Genomic DNA, 22,140 nt, shown 5'->3' with positions numbered 1-22,140 from the left:
ACGTTATCTCCAGGGAATGTCAGAATTGAAGTGAATTATAGGACATCCAACTGTGTTGCAGAAAATTGCTTGATGTGTTGAAAATCCACACATCTGGTGACAGAAGAATTATGTGTGAGTAAAGGAAAAACACAGGAGGACTGTGTTTTTTCCCATTACAGATATCACTGGCAATCTTGATAAGAGCAGTTTCAGTGTAGTGGTGGGAGCAAAGCCTCACTGGAGTAGGTTTACAAGAGTTGGGAAGAGGAAAATTGGAGAAAGGAAATAGAGATAACATTTTGAAATGTTTTTTGCTACAAAGAATACAGAGGGGTGCCTGGATGGCAGAGTTGGTTAAACATCCGACTCTTGATTTCAGCTCAGGTCATGAACTCATGGTTTGTGAGATAGAGACCCACATCAGGCTCTGTGCTGATAATACAGACCCTGCTTGGAATTCTCTCTCCCTCTTCCTCTGCCACTCCCCCACCTCAAAATAAATAAATAAACATTTTTTTTTTTTTTTAAAAGAAGAACCATAGAAGAGTTGGGGTAACAAGTGGCAGAAATGGGTTGAAAGAAAGGCTGGATTTTTTTTTTTTTCCAAAGATGGGAAAAACGATGGTACATTTTAATGCAGATAGGAATAATCCAGGAGAACAGGCCAGATATCCTACAAACTCATAGTTGTTTGTTTTCTTTTGTTTTCTTAAATAAGGAGCTGAGGACTCAAAGAAACCCAATGAATCCAAATTCAAAATGAAAAGGTCCTCCCCAGAAGAGAAGAAACCCATTACTGGCTTTATCTTTGGCATAGCAGCAGGAGCAGGAAGCCATCACAGATGTAGATAAAAAGAAAACAAATTAGGAGTGCCTGGGTGGCTCAGTCTGTTAAGCGTCCACCTCTTGGTTTCACCTCAGGTCATGATCTCATGGTTCATGAATTCGAGCTCCACATCGGGCTGACAGCATGGAGCCTGCTTGGGATTTCTCTCTCCCTCTCTCTCTCCCCCTCCCCAATTCATGCTGTCTCTCTTAAAAAATAAATAAATAAATAAATAAATAAATAAATAAATAAATAAATAAATAAACTTAAAAAAAAAAAAAAGAAAACAAACTTTTAATCATTTTTAAGGGCCAACTCCAGACTGGCATGACCTATGGACGGGCCCCAAATGTACAGAGACTGTACCTGCCCACCAATTCTATTCCATAGGCCTTTACCAAGTATTCACAAGAAAGAACAGAGATAGGACAGGACAGCCAAGAGTCATTCATCTATGAGGCACTGGTACAAGTGGCCTACTAAAGTTGGAGAACAGGACTGGAGAACTGAGAGAAAACCCTCCAAACCATGAGATCATGACCTGAGCCAAAGTCAGACGCTTAACCAACTGAGCCACCCAGGCGCCCCAAGAAAACACTTGATTTTTAAAAAAGACACTTCAGAAAAGATAATTATACAAATGGCTAATAATAACATTTAAAAATGCTTACAATCATTAGTCATCAGAGAAATACAAAACAAAACCACAATGAGAGATCACTATAAACACAGAATTGGGTGGTAGTTCTCAATGGAATGGGGAGGTTGGCCATCTTGACCCCCAGGAGACATTTTTAGTTGTTACTGGCATCTAGAATGCTGCTCATCATCCTACACTGCACAGGGCAGCCCCACATAACAAAGAATTATCCTGCCCTAAATGTCAATGGCAGCAAATTTGAGAAACCCTCAATCGATGAAATGAAAGAGACAAATAGCATCAAATGTTGGTGAAGATCTAGAGCAACTGGAACTCTCCAATAGGATAAGAGAGGGTATGGAAAATGACTCACTCATTTTGGTGTTTGACAAGTGCTAGTATATGAAGAGCAAACGGCTTCTCATTGCCATATTAAAGGTCAACATGGACTAAAAGGCCTGCATGATCTAGACCCAGTCTACTTTTCTAGCCTCGACTCTCACTGAAATGAGGGAAAAGGATGATTCAGTATGAGGAAAAATTTTTCAATCAAGTCTACTTGACTTTAACGAAAGAAATCTTGAAAATTCTGAGACAAAAGAAATCTTAGTATCATTTAGTCAGCTTACTACCTAAAGAAGGGATAGTAATACATTCTTGACAGTAAAATGGCTACTGTCTCTCACAATAAATGCAAACAGTTTTGGCAAAATCTCAGATCTATTTGACAAAAACTATAGGAACAACTAATGCTACATAAGTAATGATGCTCTATCCCTTTTGTAAACTAAGTTAACTGGAGACCATTATAGAGTTACTGACATTGGCTTAAGAAACTTCACAATATAGGTTGAAAAAAATTAAAATAACAGTTAAGAAAGATACTATATACTTACAAATACAACTCATTTCACAAAAGAATGGAGTTGTGTGAAAAACAGTGTATAAATGGGCACTATTCAATAAAAACACAATACAAACTATAAATGCAAGCCACATATGCAATATCAAAGCAAAAATCAGATTAAATTAATTTTATATTTTATTATACTATATGCAAATGTATGCATACATTATGTACAAAATATGCAAAATAGCCAATATACCCAAATTTTTATCACCTCAATATGTAATCAACATAAAGTTTAGATTATTTTATATTCTTTTTTTTTTTTTTAACGTTTATTTATTTTTGAGACAGAGAGAGACAAAGCATGAATGGGGGAGGGTCAGTGAGAGGGAGACACAGAATCTGAAACAGTCTCCAGGCTCTGAGCTGTCAGCACAGAGCCCGACCCCCGGCTCGAACTCACGGACCGCGAGATCATGACCTGAGCTGAAGTCGGCCGCTTAACTGACTGAGCCTATATTCTCTTTTTGTACTAAGTCTTCAAAATCCGCTCTGTATTATACATTTATAGTAAATTTCATTTTGGACTAGCCACATTTCAAATGCTCAATAGACACATGTAGCTAGTGGCTACTGGATGCTAACATTGCTTATTCTAAGCACTTTACATGGACTATTTCATTTAATCCTCTCTGAGGCACATACAGGGGGAAAGTAACTTGTCCCAAGTTCCCACAGTTAGTGGTAGAATCAGGATTCCAAATCAACCTGCATGACTCAGATTTCTTGCTCCAAACCATGTTTTCCCATTTCAAATAAAAAAAAAAAAAATTTTTACTGACACTTTCAACTGATCAAATTAATACCTTACTTCTCCTGCTTTGATATCATATATTCATTTTAGGGAAACCTAAATTTCCCATCACTTAAGAAAAAACTGTTTCCCCCCACCCCCATGATTTAAATCTGCAAGCAAAGACTTACCAGTAATATGAGTTTTTGATACTTTTGTTTTAGGTCTGACATACTTGCAGATGGGTCTGCCCCCAGAATGCTGTACCAATCCTTCTTTGGTATCTGCTCAAATGCCATCATCCACTGAACAAGAAGTGGGCCTTCTCGGATAGGCTTAATAAAAATATTGATGACGATTCATTAGTTTGCAGGATCGAAGAAATACGCAAGTACGTTTCTAAGTTCTTTAATATTTAGTTGAGTAAATCATGATTACAATACAATCCTCATGAAGCATATATTTTCATTTTCATTCAAAACGCCCCAAGAATCTCACGTGTAAGTATACAGACAAGGATGGAACATGTGTTACAGGTTTCATGATATACACTTATATCTTAAATCAATGAATATATAATAGCATTAAGAAAAAAGAATCCGAAAATGAACCCGAGCGGTGATGACCTCTAAGAAGGTATTTGTGCTAGTCTTATGGTAAAGGCGGCACACAAGAAGTCCTCACTAAACACACTAGAGAAATTTAATAAATGCTGACAAATTTAAAAAATGTTGAAAGCAAAACAAAACAGCAAAGAATTAAAATGAATTTGGGAGCATTCCCTCCTAGCGTTTTCATTTCTTAGTGTTCACATTTCTTCCACATTACCTCAATAGAGTAATATGGGATAGGGCCGGTCAGCATGGGCGGCAGGTAGACAGCAAGAGTCCCTCGGTTTCTGGCGCTCACAAAGAACTGAAAGTGCTCACAGGAGGACACCCCAGCCCTCTAGACTACAGAACAGACCTCGCCGGGAGCCCCAGAAATCAGGCAACCTCTTCCCACAGCCGGTAACTGTGGGGGTGGGGAGCTCCTCAAAATTGAGACTTGGGAATCCACTGTACTCACTGCGGCTGTACCACCCAGCCTTAGGCGGATACCCTCCGCTGCCTTTACTCAGTATCAAACTTACCAAACTTCTTACAGTACTTCGTACCCACTCCTCGCCTGCAGCCTGCCAAAACCCGGAACCGGCTTCTCCTTCCGCCGGAAGTCATTGCTCTGACGTGACTACGTTTCTAGTCGAGCTCTTATGGCCGAGACACCATAAGCAAGAGGCGCTCCGCCCTCCTGGACGCGGTCGCTATGGTAACCAGTCTCTGCTTCCAAGGAGTTTACCAGCAGTAAGTGTCGTGTTGTGAAAAGAGGTGTCTTTCTCTTCTTTCTAACTCCCTTTTGTCCCAGGTCTGCGACTGTAGCGTTTCTCCTCTCCCCCAAGAGTACTTCACACCCGGGCTTCCCCCGCCTTCCCCAAAGCTCCCTCCGCTTACCCTGCCCAGCGCTGCTCCCAATCCTTTTGTGGTTGGTGATGGTTCTTCGGCGGGTGGCGGGGGGAGGGGGGGGAGGAATGGTGGAGTAGGGGGATGTGAAAGATGAGATCTAATTCCTTCCTTGTCGCTACACTTGCCTTAGAATGTTCTTATTCTAAAAAAAAAAAAGAAAAAAAAAAGAATGTTCTTATTCTAAAATTAAGAGAAAACCTATGACGATTGAAGTTTTTCTTTTCAGTTTGAATAGTTTTTTTCTGGAAAAGGTTTTTTTTTTTTTTTTTTTTTTTTTTTAATTTGAGAGAGCGCGCGACGGAGATGGGGGAGAAGGACAGAGAGAGAGAGAGAGAGAGAGAGAGAAAGAGAGAGAGAATCTCAAGCAGACTCCATGGTCAGTCCCAGCCAGTGGAGGGGTCGGGGTGGGGGAATGGATCCCAGGACCCTAAGCCAAAATCAAGAGTCCAACGCTCAACTAACTCAGCCACCCAGGCCCCCACCCTGGAAAAGATTTTCAACCCAATTATTTCTTGTAGATCTTAGCAACTGGTAACTTTTAAAAATCTGTTCACATTTACTATCTCGCTTCACTTTCACTTCAACCCAGTGAGGCTAATAAGGCAGGTGTTAAAATCCCATTTTGTAGATGAGGAAACAAACCAAGCATCAAGGCCAAATAGCTAATTGTATAGCAGCAGAACAGGACACTCAGGAAGTCAGCATATTACCAGGGAAGCCAGGCTATCTTTCAAGATTACAGAAAAAGCAGAATGAACCACTCCACTTTGAGGCAGTTGTTGGGCACTCCAAAAGGCTACTGTTAGGTTTTTTTGGTTAGTTTTCCCTTCTTCATTCTGCTTTGCCTTCTGTTCTTCCCATTTAGTATCTCTATACTGCTCACCTTACACTGACCTCTCTTCTTGCATTGTACCCAGAGGTGAAACTGCATCTTGTGTTTTGTCAACATGATTTAAATTTCACTTGGAGATGTTAAGTTGGTTCTGTTGTTGTTACTGCTTAAATTTGCTTTTCTTCTTCTTTTTTGTCTTTCTTCTACCAAATCTCAGTTGAAGAAGCAATCAAGATAAACCTAAGTACATTAAGTAAAATATTTTAATATGGCCAAATTATTTAATGATGGTATAAAGAATAATTGAATGACACAAGGAAGTGAGAAAATCCAGAGTGAAAAGTATAGACTGGGTTCTCCATAGGATTTTGTCATGTTTAAAATTAGAGACAGAACATTATGCCAAGTTAGAGGATTTGATTTTAGTCCTGGTTCCAACATACCTTCTGTGTGGCTCTAAGGAAATACCTTATATGAATGAACTGTGTTGTTCTGAATACCTTTCTTGACACACCGTTGAAATTTTAGCCCCCAAACACCCCCCTTTCCACTGCTTAGTGCTTCCTCATATAGATAGTTATGCTTAGATCCTCCAATTTTTACAGCAAGAGCATGCAACTTTGATTTATGATCCCCTAGGGTATTGTGTTGTCTCTTTTATTCCCTTTTTTTAAGCCAAATTCTGAAAAGTCTGATCACAGTACCTCCATTTTCTCAAGTTACTCTTTTATATTTGTGTGTGTGTGTGTGTGTGTGTGTGTGTGTGTGTGCTCTGTGTGTGTATGTATGTATGTAGGTAGGTAGGTTTTAGATAGTAAGAAATATGCATTTTTCTCCTAGCAATTCCCAAGTCTTCTGTCATTTCATCTCGACATACTCTAGCTCACATCACTAAAGCATACTTTAGTTTGCAACTTTTTCTTTCATCTCCATAAAGTCATTCCACTGAAATGATCAATAACTCATTGATGGCATCCAATATCTAGTCTCTATTTACATTTCCTTAGTTGTCTCAGAAATGACTTTTTATGGTTAGTTTGCTTGAATCATGATCCAAACAAAATCTATACATTGTTTTCAACATTCTGTCTCTTAAGTATCTTAGCTATAGCAGTCCCACTTCATTGCTATCTAGGTATTTTTTCCTTTTCCTGCCATTGGCTTATTGGAAGCCAGATCAGTTGTCTTACAGTCTGAATTTATTATTACAGAATAAGCTTTTAAAACACTTTTTGCATGAATCCCTGCTCATTTTTCTTTATTTTTATTTTTCTAGAGCATTATTGCCCAATAGAAATATGATGTAAGCCACAGATGCAAGCCACATATATAATTTTAAATTTCTCAGTAGCCACATTAGGAAAATAAAACGAGGTGAAATGATTTTTAATAATATATTTTATTTAACCTAATATATTTGGAGTATGATCATTTCAAAATGTAATCAATGTATTATTAATGGTATTTTACATTGCTTTTTCATGCTAAGTTTTCAAAAGCTGCTGTGTATCTTACCTGTATTGCTTATTCTCAATTTGGACTTGCCACATCTCAGGTGCTAAATAGCTACATATAACTAGTGACTGCTGTTTTGAACAAGCCAGGTCTAGAGAATAAAGTCTTGGGGTGCCTGACTGGCTCAATCAATAGAGCATGTGACTCTTGATCTCAGGGTCGTTGAGTTTAAGCCCCACGTTGGGTGTAAAGCTTACTTTAAAAAATAAGTAAATAAATAAAATGGAAGATAAAGTCCTAACTCCTTAACCTGGTATTTACTTACCACCCCAATATGATCCATAGTTTTCTAGCCTCATCACCTATTAACCTCCTACATGAAATGTTGAACAATGGGATCTTTTCTTGGTACTTCATCCATAATTTCGTTCAGGTGGTTCTCCTTGCTTATACCATCTTTCCTCTTTGTTTCCACCCATCAATTTTATCCCTCCTTTAAGACCCATCTCTTCCATCAAGCCTTTTATGATGGTCCAATCCTTAGAAATTAGTTCCTCCTCTCAACTTTCATAGCAAGTCCTGTGTGTACTCCTCATTTGCACTCATCCTATCTCACAGGGTACTATTATACATTTTGGATGTGTGTTCTGATTCCCTAATTCCATGAGGTCTGTAGGGCAGGGACACCTCTTAAAGAAACTAAGCATCAACTATCTTGCCACTTGTCTGAAGTCGATGTGTATTTATAATAGTTTTGTTTCTCACTATCTTATTTTAAGAAGGTAATTTATCCAATTTTTTTTAAATAGGCTCCACACCCAACATGGGACTCTAACTCATGACCCTGAGATCTAGAGCCACATGTTCTACCAACTAAGCCAGCCAGGCATCCCAGTAACTTATCCATTTTATGTAAAACTAACATAGCAGAAATATAAACTGTGTTAGCACAATGGTTAAGAGCATGAAGTCTGGTGTTAGACTGCATAGGTTTGAACCCAGGCTCTGTCTCTTACTGGTTATGTGAACATTTTAAGTTAATTAATCTCTATGCCTTGGTTTCTTTCTCTGTAAAATAGGATTAATAATAGTATCTCCCTCTATGTCTGTTGTGAGGATTCAGTGAGAAAATAGTGCCTAAGAGTAGTAAGTACACAGGAAAGGTTAGCTTTTGTTGTTATTATTATTAATAGTGAAATATTTGTTGCTCAGTTTTGGATATTAGAACATTAAGAATTCATAGCTGTATTTTAGGAATTTTCAAACAGAGCAAATGAAAGCTGCAAACTATTGAGTTGGAAAAATGATGCCAAACCAAAATGTTTGTTGAACTATAGTTTGTAGATCAATTAAAAGCAAAAAGGGCAAAAGAGGGCAAAAACCTCTTAATTCCTGTGTCATCAGCATCTAACACAAGCGACGTAGGCATATGTTAAATATTTAACTTCAAGATGATTGATCAAGTACTATATCTAGAATTAAATGTAGATATAGATGTAGATGTAAGTATAGTTATATAGATATAGCAAGGCTTTAAGACCCTTGGTTGTAGTGGTGGTAAAAAACCACATTCTTATTCAATTCATCACTTTAATACTTATCTGCCCATTAACTAATGTCTACCACACATTAATAAATTCTCACTTTGAGATCCTGTTAGTAAATTGTGCTTCTTATTGATGAATAATATTTGCACTATATACAGTGTATTTCTGCTATTTTTATCCTAGGATTATATTTACTTGGCTCTTTCTACTGGTTTCATCACCAACTCTTCTTTAATTTTCTTGGTCTTATTTATCTCTGAGTTTTTAAGATTTTAATATCAGTGAACTAAGCTGCATTTATTTTTAAGTACCACAAACTATTATGGTTATGTTCTGAAATTAGATGATTATCCCTACAACAACTTAAAATCTATTGGGAAGATAGAAAACCATCAAGAACTAGCTAGTGATGAGATAAACACACACATATACACATACACGTAGTACATATAGAGCCTTCATTCACTTATTCATTCAATCAACAAACCACTTATCGAGTATCTACTATGTGTCCCACACTTTGTTACAAGAGACACAAGACAGTTGGCTGTAGCCCTTATAAAAGCTTAGAGTTTATCTGGGTAAACAGACAATTAAAGAAGCAACTGAAATAACTGAAGAAGTATTATGCCAGAGGAAATACGGGTGCTGTGACAGTTACTAACTTATAGTTAATGTGAATAGAATAAGGCAGATTATTGAATGATTGAAATGAATGATTGAAATCCTTGACTCAAAATGAGGCTAATCCAGGAAGATGCATGGAAGTAGTAAGTTTCAAATATTTAAGTATTAAGTTTAGATGGAGGGAGAGATGAATGGTTAGAATTATAGAAACTTTTTTTCTTTTTTTGGCATGTTATCATAATGCTTTAGACAGTATTGAGAATCAGCCCTATTGAACAATTGTACCTCATCTTTCAGAAATGGTTTTTCATTTTTGCATTTTTTCCCATCACTGGTTGTCTTCACTTGATTTATTCTCTCTTTTGTCTTTTCAGCAGTAATCATCAGTGAACATTCATTGAGGTGGAGCAAGGCAATCCACTAAGCTGGAGAGACAAAGAGGTAAATACTTTTGCTGACACCACACCTGTTGCTGTGTTTTTCTTGTTTGTTTAACTTCATTTGTGTCAGTGTTCTTTCACCCTTGTTCGAGCCCTTTTAGAGGTCTTTATCTTACCTGGAATTTTTGTTCATGTCTTGCTACCTCTTCACATCTGATGTTTTAATCTTTCCATGAACCTATTAAAGATATCGTCTGTAATCCATCTTCTGTTTCTCTTTAATAATCATAATAAATACCAACTTATTCCCCTCACTCACTTCTTTATGCCTTTCTCTTTGTTCTTAGGACCACTCTGACTTATCTGTGAACTTTCCAATTACCTTGAAATTTGAAACCTTGTGATGATCTCTTCCAACCATGTGGTAGTGTGCATTTATATCCTTTTTAAAATTCATTCTTCCTTCCCCAGTTTAGTTTTCTAAAACTGATTTTTTAAAGTTTATTTTATTTTTGTCATGTATTTGACTCACAGAAGAAAGGTTAATCTGAGTGATCAAAGGGTGTTAATTTGTGGGTTAAAATGTGTTAAACAGTTGATATGAAGTCTGTTTAAGTCAATTAGAGAGTATAATGAAGATGTTTCCAGAGTGTTATGGAACCTTTTGAAGTTAGCTTGGAATTAACTCCTATATTCAACCATGGCACCTGGCTGAACATGCCATTGCATTGAGGTTTTTAAATCTGTATATATTCCAATAGATATGAATAGATCTACATATTTTCAAAAAGTTTGACTTTATTACAAATATTCTTATGTTTTGTTGTAGGAAATATATTCATGATTTCATTTAATGAAAAACATGATTACTTTCATATTTTTTTCAAAAATAAAATGTAACTGGACTGTATAGCCAACAAAACATTACTAGGTTGTTTTATATACCTCTTTGTTTTTAAAACTAGGTTAGTGTCATTATTAGAGATTTTTTGATACTAAGCATCTCATATATAAGGGCAGCATTGATAAAGACATACAAAATTTGGTGTGGTCTTTTAACGATTTGTTTCCCCTCCCAAATTATTTGATGGAATGTTATGAAACATTTCAGTATTGGTTAATATCTTTAAGATTTCAAATTAATTAATGTTATGCAGAGTTTAATAATGCTCTGGTTGGGGTACCTGGCTGACTCAGTCTGGAGAGCACATGACTTTTGATCTTAGGGTTGTGAGTTCAAGCCCCACACACTGGGTTTAGAGATTACTTAAACATATGATTTTAAAAAAAGAATAATGTTATGGTTCATTTTAATAGTAGAATACAATTTTTGTATAATGATAGTATTAAGATGAATGACACATTGCAAATTCAACAGTTCAAAATCTGTAGAGGTATGAGGGTAAAATTCAAATTTTAAAATATATTCTTTACTTAGCATCAAGGTTAATATAGTACATTTTTTTATGTGTGTCAGTTTACTGGTAATAAACACATTTAGCATTTCAGCTTCTTCTTGCAACCTTTCAGCTTAATTATTTAGAGAATGATGAAAAACAAATCTTATATGCTAAAGGGACTTCTTCTGTAATGATGGATTAGATGCCAAAATAATGAAGCCACATGGCTTAAAAAATATACTGTAGATGTTTTCTGATGAAAATAGATGAATATTTTCTGATGAATTTCCACAAAATATCATATTTTAAAATATTTTAAGCAATTCATAGTATTACTTGTTAATCTACTGTAGAAGCACCATGAGTATAGTCTTTTGTAGTTCATTAGCAATTTCTTTAATGAGTTTTTTTGTGTGATAGATAAAGTAACAGACAAATGACAGATTGTTTGCCTTTAATGATTTCCCTGTTTCAAGCCCATTACAAAGCAATTAGAAATCTGACAGCATTTTCACTCTGCATTACTGATCATCTAAAGTGATGAGGAATGAGAGGTGATGAATATTAATTGTATATTTTCATATGATTATCATAAATTATTACCTTGTCTGATGTGCTGCAGGTGAAGCAGGAGCATTAGGGAAAGACAGTCAGATATATTAATTTGAAAGACTATGATTTTTGTCTTTGTTAGTAGTATAAATCCTGATCTGCAGTATTAATCTCTATGAATATTAACTTAATTTTTGTTTTTATTTATATTTGGGGTAACTCAAATCACTTTTCTTATTTTTGTATAAGAAAAGGAAAAATTATTTCATAGTACAATGTACATGCATTACTTAAATTAAGCATTTATAACATCTAATTTGAAAATGAGATAGTAGGGGTGCCTGACTGGCTCAGTCACTGGAGAATGTGACTCTTAATCTTGGGGTTGTGAGTTTGAGCTCCATGCTAGGAGATTACTTAAAAATACAGTCTTTAAAAAAATGAGATAGTGAATTTTGTTGATATACATATATACAATATTCAGATATATCAATATATATATTCTAAATATATTCAAGATATACTTAGATATAGACCTTACGTTAGTCTTAGTTTAAAGTCAAATACTACTGTGAAAGAAGTAAGATAAGAAAATATAACCAGATGTAAAAGAAGATTTTTCTAGATCCTCTGTAACAAGTCCTTCAGTCCCAGTCCATGGTATATGCTGTTTCCCTAGTGTCTGGGTTCACCGAGATGAGGCTAAACCTGTCATCAGGACTTAAGTACTATTGTTACTTGGTTCCCAGCGTTGGACTTTTAGAGCAAAGACTGGTCCAGAAACTAGATAATAATCTTTAATACAGGGAGAATTGGCAAGCTTACAGCATTTGAAATGATTAGAAATACATTTGGGTTCATTTGACCCAAGTGAATTAATTTATATATATATATAAGAATTTACCCCAGGTCTGGCCCAAACCTAAGATAAGAACTCCAGAATTTCTATAAATTAAATAAATAAATAAATAAATAAATAAATAAATAAATAAATAAAAATTAAAAAGGATGGGAACGCCTGGTGTCTCAGTCCATTAAGTATCTGACTCTTGATCTCGGCTCAGGGGCTTGATCTCAGCATTGTGAGTTCAAGCCTCTCATTGGGCTCCTTCCTGGGCATGAAGCCTACTTAAAAAAAAAAAAAAAAAAAAAAAAAAAAAGAACTCCAGAATTTCTTGGCTTAGTTCCAGAGATCCTTTTATTCCAGTTCACTGCCTTCATGTGTCCTGACCTACAGGACTATTTTCTTTATTTTTTCTTCAGTTATTAAAATAAATAAATTATTGATTGTAGTCTTGGCTTGGTAAATATAAATATTCCCCCTGCTCTTAGTATTTTTAGTTATAAAGTCAGTTTTATTTGGCAAAACTTTCTCATAATGTAGAAACATTCTAGAATGTTGTAAGATAAGAATAGAAGAGAAGAATTTGACTGCTTTTTCTTGGGAGAGTGGAAGGGAGAAAGGTTGGGGTTTCCCCCAGTTTCCTTCTTGCTTATCCTGCACAGATAATGTCCAAAGGACACTCTCCTCTCTAGCTTGAGAGAATCTCTGATGATTGCTTACATGGTATTTAGACTTATAAAAATAGTTAAGATCAAATAATTCAGGGACCAAAGTTTCTTCTTCCTAAGATATGTTTAAATAGTAACAAAATTTGGGAAAACAGGGCTGTTAATTACATAATGAGGAACAGCAATTGTCCTGGTCCAATAGGCAGCTCTGTTCAACATAGCAGTTGGCTCTTGTCTGATTCTGTAATACAGACCAAATTTTTTACTTCCTTTTTCAACTGTCTCCTCTTTTCACCATATTTATGTGTCTGACCCTCTGTGTGCTTAGCTTGGTGGTCATATGCCACAGAGACGTCTCTTCTTGAAAAATGTGTTCATTTCTTGACTCCACACCCTTGATCTTCTTTACAGGTCTCCCTTTTCTAACTAAATAACAGCTATTCTTCACTACTTAAGCTTTGAGTGTTTTTATGAGCACTTCTATTTAATTTTGTTTTAAGAGAGAGAGAGAGGGAGAGAGACAGAGCTCGAGCAGGAGAGGGGCAGAGAGAGAGAGAGAGGGAGACACAGAATTTGAAGCAGCCCACAAGCTCTGAGCTGTCAGCACAAAGCCCCATGTGGCCTGAGCAGAAGTTGGATGCTTAACTGACTGAGCCACCCAGGCACCCCGCACTTCTATTTAAATACTATTCCATGGGGCGCCTGGGTGCCTCAGTCAGTTGAGTATGCGACTTTGGCTTAGGTCATGATCTCACAATTCGTGGGTTTGAGCCCCACATTGTCAGCTGTGCTGACAGCTCTGAGCCTGGAGCCTGTCTTTGGATTCTATGTCTCCCTCTCTCTCTGTCCCTCCCTTGCTCACTCTCTCTCTCTCTCTCAAAAATAAATAAAATATATAAAAAAAAAACTAAATACCATTCCATTACTTATGAGTTTCTCTAGTCTCAGACAATCCTTTTAATTTAATTCACAAAGCACTCCCTCTTTCTTTCTGAAAATTTCTACCTAAAATGGATTTATGTCTTATCCCAGTGCAGCATCACTTAGTTGAAGCAACAAGCCATTTAAGATCCTTAGGGAAAAGAGGAGTCAACAAGTTGGAAGAAAACTAAGGAAATAAACTTTTAAATTTTGAGACATCTTAGAGACCTAATGTGATGGAGCTAAACATAAAGTAGGTCAAGATTCCTGACTAGTCATCAATAAAAACAGTTCTGAAATAGATCCTCAAGAGAGAGGAAATGTGTCAGTAGCCACTGGTTTTGCAATGAAGCCAGTTTTTACATTCTTTTTGTCTTAACCATTTTTGCTTATTCTGGATTGGAGAATAAATAAAAAGGCTTACAACACTGAAATAGACTGTAATACTCACTTCTTACTTGATAATATGACCTGTCATTCTATCAGAAACAAAGATATTAAGTTTGTTTGGCATATTTGGCTTTTGAGATACTCTGTTGGTTGTTTCCCAGTATTTCATGCCCTTCTGGGTGTTACTAATTGATTGTTTAATTTGTTATTACATGTTCCCTGGTAAAACTAAGCTAATTACCAAAATCATTCTCCCCTTATTTTAAAGAATGATATGTTTCTCTTTTCCAGTCTCCAGGGATATTTTTCCATCACTTTAAGATAGTAGAAGCAGAGGGACATAGTTTAAAAGCTTGGGGGGGGGGGGGGGAAGAAGAATGACAAGATGATGGTATTGTTGTTGTTGCTGTACCTTTTGCAGGAAACACATCATCTGTATAACCTATTCTATTCCAATAAATATCTGATTAATATCTTAATTCATTTTTTTTGACTTCTTAAAGTTTAAATTTACTATCTCCCCTAGGAAAAAAAAGTTGATTTCTCTTCAATAAGAGTAAATAGGATCATGTGTATGCTTGAGAAGGATGCTCCTCTTTGCTAGTTCAGTCAGTCCTTAGCTGTTAGGGTGCATGGCTTCTCCGGCAAGGAGTTAGCACAAGGTGAGCTAGAGAGTGCTGCTTTGTCACCTCTTATTTGACTCTCTGCCTAGATGGTGATCTTTTAAAATTTTTGAATTCTCACTCTCGGAGAATGTTACATGATAGTTGTTATTGAAACAAATTGGAAGTCCAAATTAATGTGATTGGATTTGAAGGATTTCTTGCCCAGTAATAGTTGAGCAATATTCCTGTTCTGTTTTGGTTGGTTTACCCCCCTACCTTTCAGTAAGATTTCAAACTTAATGGCACAGCTTATAACACTGCCCCTCTCCAGCCCTATAAAATGTATGGTAATTCCTCTTAAGCTGTAAGTATAAAACTCAGAACACTTTTTCAATGTACTTTGTGACTTCTAGGGTACCTGTAAACAGGAAGATTATATTTTAATGAAGGGAGAGGAGAAAGGAAGGAGCTCTTTGAACTCCAATTTAGTACATTGGCATAAATATTTTCAGATTATTGATTCAAGTAGTAGTTCATGGGTTAGTATTAAACTTCTTGAGCTTTTTCTTTGTGATCAACAGAGCTTCCAGCTTTTCATGGTCATGGTCAAGTGCTACATTTAATGCATGTGAATAATAAACTTATGCAAAATAAAAGGGAATTTCATGCTTATGAGAAAAAGAAGTTTGTGCAATTTTATCCTTACCTAAAGAACTAACCATTAATGTAATATAAAATCAAAGGAGTTTTTTTTCCTGTCTTCATTTTGGAAAATTGACATGAAAACCTTACGATTTCCCATATAGTGTTTTGAAACTTTTTTGAGCCTGCTTTATTGCTACATGAGAACCTTTTATTTCTAAAGCATTAGATATTTCTCTCTCTCTAAAAAGGAAGGAAGAGCAAGGGTTGAATAATCTTTTACCTATAAAATATGCATATTTGTGAAAAAAGTGTATACATTTGAAAAATAGAATGTATTTTTATGCACCTATTTATTTGTTACTATGGCAACCACCACACTGCCTAGTATTTATGTTGTCTGAGATTCAGAACACCTTTTCAAAAAAATAAATATGCTAGAACCAGGTACTGTATTTATTTTGAAGCTTAGAAAAATATTTATTCTAATGCATATTTTTGAGGAAAAATAGCAATAAATAATGTAAACTTCAACCTAGTTTAAATGGTCCCTTTTCTGGTGTATGTTTTTATATTCAAAATAATTACATTTTTTTCCTTGTTGCAAAAATCAGAATGAAAATAGAAATAAGAATTTTTGAAACTTATGAATCAATCTTAAAAGGTGGCCTCTTGATTTTTCTTATTTTTATGACAATATTTTGATCCGTAACAAATTTCTGAAAATATTAAACAAGAACACTTAAAATATTTAATGTTAGCTACCTAAATCAGAAAATATAAATAGTTTGCATTTCTGATTGCAGATGGTTCTTTGATATCTATGAATAAAAGATTTATATTTTGCATGTGAAATGAGAGCCCTTAGTTTTCTTAGTTTATTTAAATTATTTTCTGACATGTGTGATACATAAATATAATTTCTTAATGTTAAACATCAGAATGGAAGTTATGAAGCATAAAATCAGACATGTTTCATGTCACATATTACCTGTTAAGAAAAGCTGCAATACAACATTTAAGTACAACAGAATAGTGAGCATATTGTCTCTGATACTTGTAAACAGGATGGATCTGTAGTTTCACAGTTTATGTTGACAGTATCTTTGTGGGAAATGTAATTATCAAATGAATTATAACATGTCCTAGTATTAAGATTATTAATAGTAATTTTAATTGCTTTTTTCAAGATAATTGGATATGTTCTCATAAGTATATGGGAAAGGGGGTATTGGGCTAATTGGATATTTTGAACTCAGTTATCTGTAAAATATCTAGAAGTTTAACATATATATGCTATATTTTAGGAACTTCTTCTTTTAATTGAATGATTTGTAAGTAGAATTAAAATAATTTATAGCCCACAAAAATCTCTCTGATTATCCCTTAATATTCCTCATTGAGTCTTAATATGATGAAGAATTTAAATAGTGATAATTTTAAAAATTAAATTTTCACTACCAGTTAGAAAATTAGTCTAAAATTGGTCAGGTTAAGAAATAATGGAATGGGTGCTTTTAGATGGGTTTTCATATACTATTTCTGATACCAGTGCACCCATTGGTACATTTCTAAAAACAAATCCAATTTGGAAATGAATATCCACAGCCTTAAAGTTGTTCATACACTTTGATCTGAGAATATAACTTCTAAAACTTCTTAAGAAACTTTTCTGTGGTGTGGTCAAAGGTTCATATAAGAACCACAGCTTTATTTATAATAGGAAGCATTTGGAGCAACTAGCTAGCATATTAAAAACATAATAAAGGGACTCCTGGGCAGCTCATTAGGTTAAGAGTCCGACTCTTGATTTCAGCTCAGGTCATGATCTCATGATTTGTGAGAGTAAAAAATGTTAAAAAAAATAATACAAATATGTTCTCAACAAATATTTAATAACATAAGAATATTCTCATTCAGTGAACACAACTGTATAGAAACTATATATATAATATGGTCACACTTTTGTTTAAAGAAAAGGCTTTATTTGTAAAATCATAAATGAAAGTCTGTAAGCAAATACGCAAAAATTATAATGGTGGCTAACTCCAAGAGTAGGAGATTATAAGAGACTTTATTTTGGGGGCGCCTAGGTGGCTCAGTTGGATAAGCATCTGACTTTTGTTCAGGTCATGATCTCATGGTTTGTCAGTTCAAGCTCCATGTCGGGCTCTGTGCTGACAGCTCAGAGTCTGGATCCTGCTTCAGATTCTGTGTCTCCCTCTCTCTCTGCCCCTCTCCCGCTCTCACTCTGTCTCTCTTTCTCAAAAATAAATAAACATAAAAAAAGATTTTTAAGTAAATGAAAAATAAGAGACTTTTTTTGTACTTTTCTTTCTAATATCAGTATGGACATTTTGATAATAAGTCCAATTATCATCATTCAAGTTGTTTTTAATAGGGCAAGTTAATTAAAATTCTGTTTATATTCATTCATGAAAATTCAACTAGTGGAGAAACAATGTTGTTTTGTTCAACATTGAATTCATTGTCGATTATTTTTTTAATTTTTAAATTTTATTTAAATCCAAGTTAGTTAACATAGTGTAATAATGAATTCAGGAGTACCACTTAGTGATTCATCACTTACATAGAACACCCAGTGCTCATCCCAACATGTGCCTCCTTAATGCCCATCACCCATTTAGCCCATACCCATACCCCAAACCCCTCCAGCAACCCTCAGTTTGTTCTCTGTATTTAAGAGTCTCTTATGGTTTGCCTCCCTCTCTGTTTTTATCTTATTTTTCCTTCCCTTCCCCTATGTTCATCTGTTGAGTTTCTCAAATTCCACATATAAGTGAAATCATATGATATTTGTCTTTCTTTGACTTTTTTCACTTAACATTAATACCATCTAGTTCCATCCATGTTGTTGCAAATGGCAAAATTCATTCTTTTTGATTGCTGAATAATATTCCATTGTATATGTATATACTGCATCTTGTTTATCCATTCGTTATCTGTTTTTTTAAATGTTTATTTATTTATTTTGAGAGACAGTGAGTGAGTGGGGAGGGCAGGAAGAGAGGGAGAGAATCCCAAGCAGGCTCCATGCTGCCAGCACAGAGCCTGACGTGGGGGTCAAACTCATGAACCATGAGATCATTACCTGAGCAGAAATCAAGAATCAGAAGCTTAACCTACTGAGCCACCCCATGCCCTGTCCTCGCCCCCCCCCCCCCATTCGTTGGCTATTTTAAAGTCTGGGAAGAGTTGGTACTTAAATATTTGATGGATTGAATGGAGTAATGATGGGATCAGGAATTAACAAAGTGGTTTTAGGGAAAACACATTTGGAAGACCACAAAGATAGATGCCTTCCTTTATGTTTAAGTAAACTTGTTTATCATAACAATGGGTGACAGGATAATGAAATGATAAGAATGTGCAAGAACTGCTCTGCTAACCATTGTTGTGGTAGCATAGAATAAGGCAAAAAGTTGGATGGCTGGGTTTATCCTAGTATGTTTAGTTTATATAGTTATATGATTATTGCTATTAGAACAAAACATTATAACAGGAAAAATAACTTATTTGAGAGTCTGGAGCTCAAGTCCTTAACCTTCCCAATTTTGTTTTTCCAATTGAACTATTACTTTTATAACACAAATTTTGATAACATAGGTTTCCACTGGAATACAACTATTAAATTCAAAAATTATAAAAATAGACTATTCTACAGTAAGCTGTATTACTGTTGCTGAATAGCAGTCTAGGTGATTAATATACATTTTATATGTGTATACAACACAAAAGTAAAATTTCATGAAGAAATCAAGTGTTTTCCTTCACTGAATTGAATGGTTGGTCTCTAGACAAACTCTGTGAGAGATAAGCCTTTACAAAATGAAATATCTGAAAGGAGAGCCTTCCACATGTCTTCTAATAAGGTCATTATCTTGGACAATATTTTAATATACCTGAGGGTGGAACCACGGGGTATAATAGCTTTTACTGTGGTGTGGAGACAATTGTTCAACACTGGGGGGAAGTTAATGGCAATTAAATCAGTGAGGGAAATCAGGTGACAAGAAATATGGTATTCCATTGCTGGAATGCTACAGTAGTCCTCAATGAACAGATATACATTCTGACTAGATGAAATATGGGCAAGAGTTATACCTAATTTCCAAATGTGCATTGCTTGAGACTGGTCTTTGGAGGTTAACTCTGACTTTTATCCCGTTAAATATGTACAAGCTATCTGTGCTGGAAACTATAGAACAATGACCTGAAGCCTTTTTTAAAATTAAAGCTTTTTAAGATTCATAGCAGTATTGAAGGAAAAGTACAAGATTTCCCATAAAACCCCTACCTTCACACACACAATCACTCCCATTATCAATATGCCCCACCAGAATAGTATATTTGTTACAATTGATAAACCTACATTGACATCATAATCACCTGGAGTCCATAGTTTCCATATTGCTCACTCTTGGTGTTGTGCATTCTGTGGGTTTGTAGAAATGTATCCATCATTATGGTATTTTCACTACCATAATAATCATCTGTGCTCTCCCTGTTCATTCCTACCTCCCCAAACTCCTAACAACCACTGATATTTTTAATGTCTCCACAGTTTTGCCTTTTCCAGAATGTCATTTAGTTAGAATCATACAGTACATAGCCTTTTCAGATTGACTTCTTTCACTTAATAGTATGCATTCAAGGTCCCTCCATGTCTTTTCATGCTGTAATAGTTTATTTCTTTTTAGTACTGAATAACATTTCATGGTTTGTTTATTTACCCATTGAATTCAGAACATCTTGGCTGCTTTCAAGTTTTAGCAATTATGAGTAAAGCTGCTATAAACATTCATGTGCAAATTTTTGTGTAGACATACATTTTCAAATCCTTTGATAAATGCCAAGAAGCATGATTGCTGAATCATGTGATAAAAGTATCATGTGATAAAAGTAAGAAACCACCAAACCGTCTTCCAAAGTGACTGTACTATTTTGCATTCTCACCAGCAATGCCAATTGTCAGCATTTGGCATTGTCACTGTTGTGGATTTTGGTCATTCTAATAGATGTGTTAGAGTTACCTATGTTAGTGTAGTTTGCATGCCCCCGATGACATATGATGTGGAGCATCTTTTCATATGCTTATTTTCCATTTGTACATCTTATTTGATCTGGTGTCAAAGTCTTTGCCCCCCCCCTCCCCGCCGCTTTCTTAAAGTTTATTTATTCATTTTGAGAGAGACAGAGAGCAAACAGGAGAGGGGGAGAGAGAGAGAGAGAGAGAGAGAGAGAGAGAGAGAGAGAGAATCCAAAGCAAGTTCCACACTGTCAGTGCAGAGCCTGATGCAGGGCTCGAATTCATGAAATATGAGATCATGATCTGAGCCAAAGCTTAATTGACTGAGCCACCCAGGTGCCCAAATCTTTTGCCCTTTTTTAATCAGGTTGTTTGCTTTCTTATTGCTGAGTTTTAAGAGTTCTTTGTATATTTTGGGTAACAGTCCTTTATCAGATGTACCTTTTGCAAATATTTTCTCCTAGTTTGTGGTTTGTCTTCTCATTCTCTTGATACTGTCTTTCACATAGCAGAAGCTATTAATTATTTTAAGATTATATTTTTAAGTAATCTCTACACCCAATATGAGGCTCAAACTCACAACCCCAAGATCAGGAGTCACATTCTCTACTGACTGAGACAGCCGGGCACACTAGAAGTTTTAAATTTTAATACAGCAGTCTAGCCTATGATTTCTTTCATGGAGCATCCCTTTGGTGTTATAGCTGAAAAGTCACTGACATACCCAAAGTCATGTATGTTTTCTCCTACTTCAATTTCTAGGAGTTTTATGGGTTTGTGTTGTACATTTAGTTCTTTGATTAATTTTGAGCTAATTTTTATGAAGGATATGAAGTCTGTGTTTAGATTCATTTTTTTTTTTTTTGCATGTGCAAATCTAGTTGCTATGGCACTATTTGTTGAAAAGATTATCTTTATGCCATTGTATTGACTTTGCTCCTTTGTCAAACTTAAGTTGGCTATATTTATGTGGGTTTGTTTCTGGGCTTTTTTAGTTTTTCTCATATAGATCTTATACATATTTTATTAGATTTATATTTCAATATTTCATTTTTGAGTGCTAATGTTAGTAGTAATGTTTTTTTAAATACAAGTAGAATTAATACACAGATTAGTTTCAGGTGTACATTATAATGATTTAACAATTGCATATATTTCTCAGTGCTCATCAAGTTAAGTGCACTCTTAACCCCCTTTATTTCACCATACCCTCACCTACCTCACTCTGGCAACCACCAGAGTTTGTTCTCTATATTTCAGTCTGTTTTTTTGTTTGTATATTTTCTTCTTTGTTCATTTGTTTGGTTTGGTGTGGTGTGGTTTTTTAAAGTAATCTCTAGGCCCAACATGGAGCTTGAACTCAAGATCCTGAGATCGAGAGTTGAATGCTCTACTGACTGAGCCAGCAAGGCATCCTGCTTTGTTTCTTAAATTCCATAAATGAGTGGAATCATAAATATTCTTAGTTCTCTGATTTATTTCACTTGGCATTATATCCTCTAGGTTCATCCATGTTATTGCAAATGGCAAGATTTCACTTATTTTTATGGCTGAGTAATATTCCATTATATATATATATATGTATATTACATATATATACATATTACATATATATAAATCTATATATTTTATTT

General features: G+C 35.2%; 2 protein-coding genes across 4 annotated transcripts in view; one reads left to right on the top strand and one right to left on the bottom strand.

The window, feature by feature from the left end:
- DNAJC24 (DnaJ heat shock protein family (Hsp40) member C24) overlaps window positions 1–4,283 on the bottom strand; it is a 54,501-nt gene extending 50,218 nt beyond the window's left edge. For both annotated transcript variants that reach the window (XM_047877427.1, XM_047877428.1), the window contains exons 1-2: window positions 4,224–4,283; window positions 3,283–3,426 (exon numbers count right to left, since the gene is read on the bottom strand). In XM_047877427.1, the coding sequence (XP_047733383.1) occupies window positions 3,283–3,393 (111 nt within the window). In that variant the 5' untranslated portion in view covers window positions 3,394–3,426; window positions 4,224–4,283. The remainder of the gene's footprint in view (window positions 1–3,282; window positions 3,427–4,223) is intronic.
- Window positions 4,284–4,346: 63 nt separating this feature from the next.
- DCDC1 (doublecortin domain containing 1) overlaps window positions 4,347–22,140 on the top strand; it is a 491,420-nt gene continuing 473,626 nt past the window's right edge. The window contains exons 1-3 of one of the 2 annotated variants that reach the window (XM_047878425.1): window positions 4,347–4,434; window positions 9,432–9,495; window positions 9,782–9,858. In XM_047878425.1, coding sequence (XP_047734381.1) covers window positions 9,838–9,858 — 21 coding nt within the window. In that variant the 5' untranslated portion in view covers window positions 4,347–4,434; window positions 9,432–9,495; window positions 9,782–9,837. Of the gene's footprint in view, window positions 4,435–9,428; window positions 9,496–9,781; window positions 9,859–22,140 lie in introns of both variants that reach the window. The other variant, XM_047878424.1, reaches the window with a different exon arrangement.

The sequence above is a fragment of the Prionailurus viverrinus genome, chromosome D1 (genome assembly GCF_022837055.1).
Source record: "Prionailurus viverrinus isolate Anna chromosome D1, UM_Priviv_1.0, whole genome shotgun sequence".
NCBI lineage: Eukaryota > Metazoa > Chordata > Mammalia > Carnivora > Felidae > Prionailurus > Prionailurus viverrinus.
This window is presented reverse-complemented; position numbering and strand designations above follow the sequence as displayed.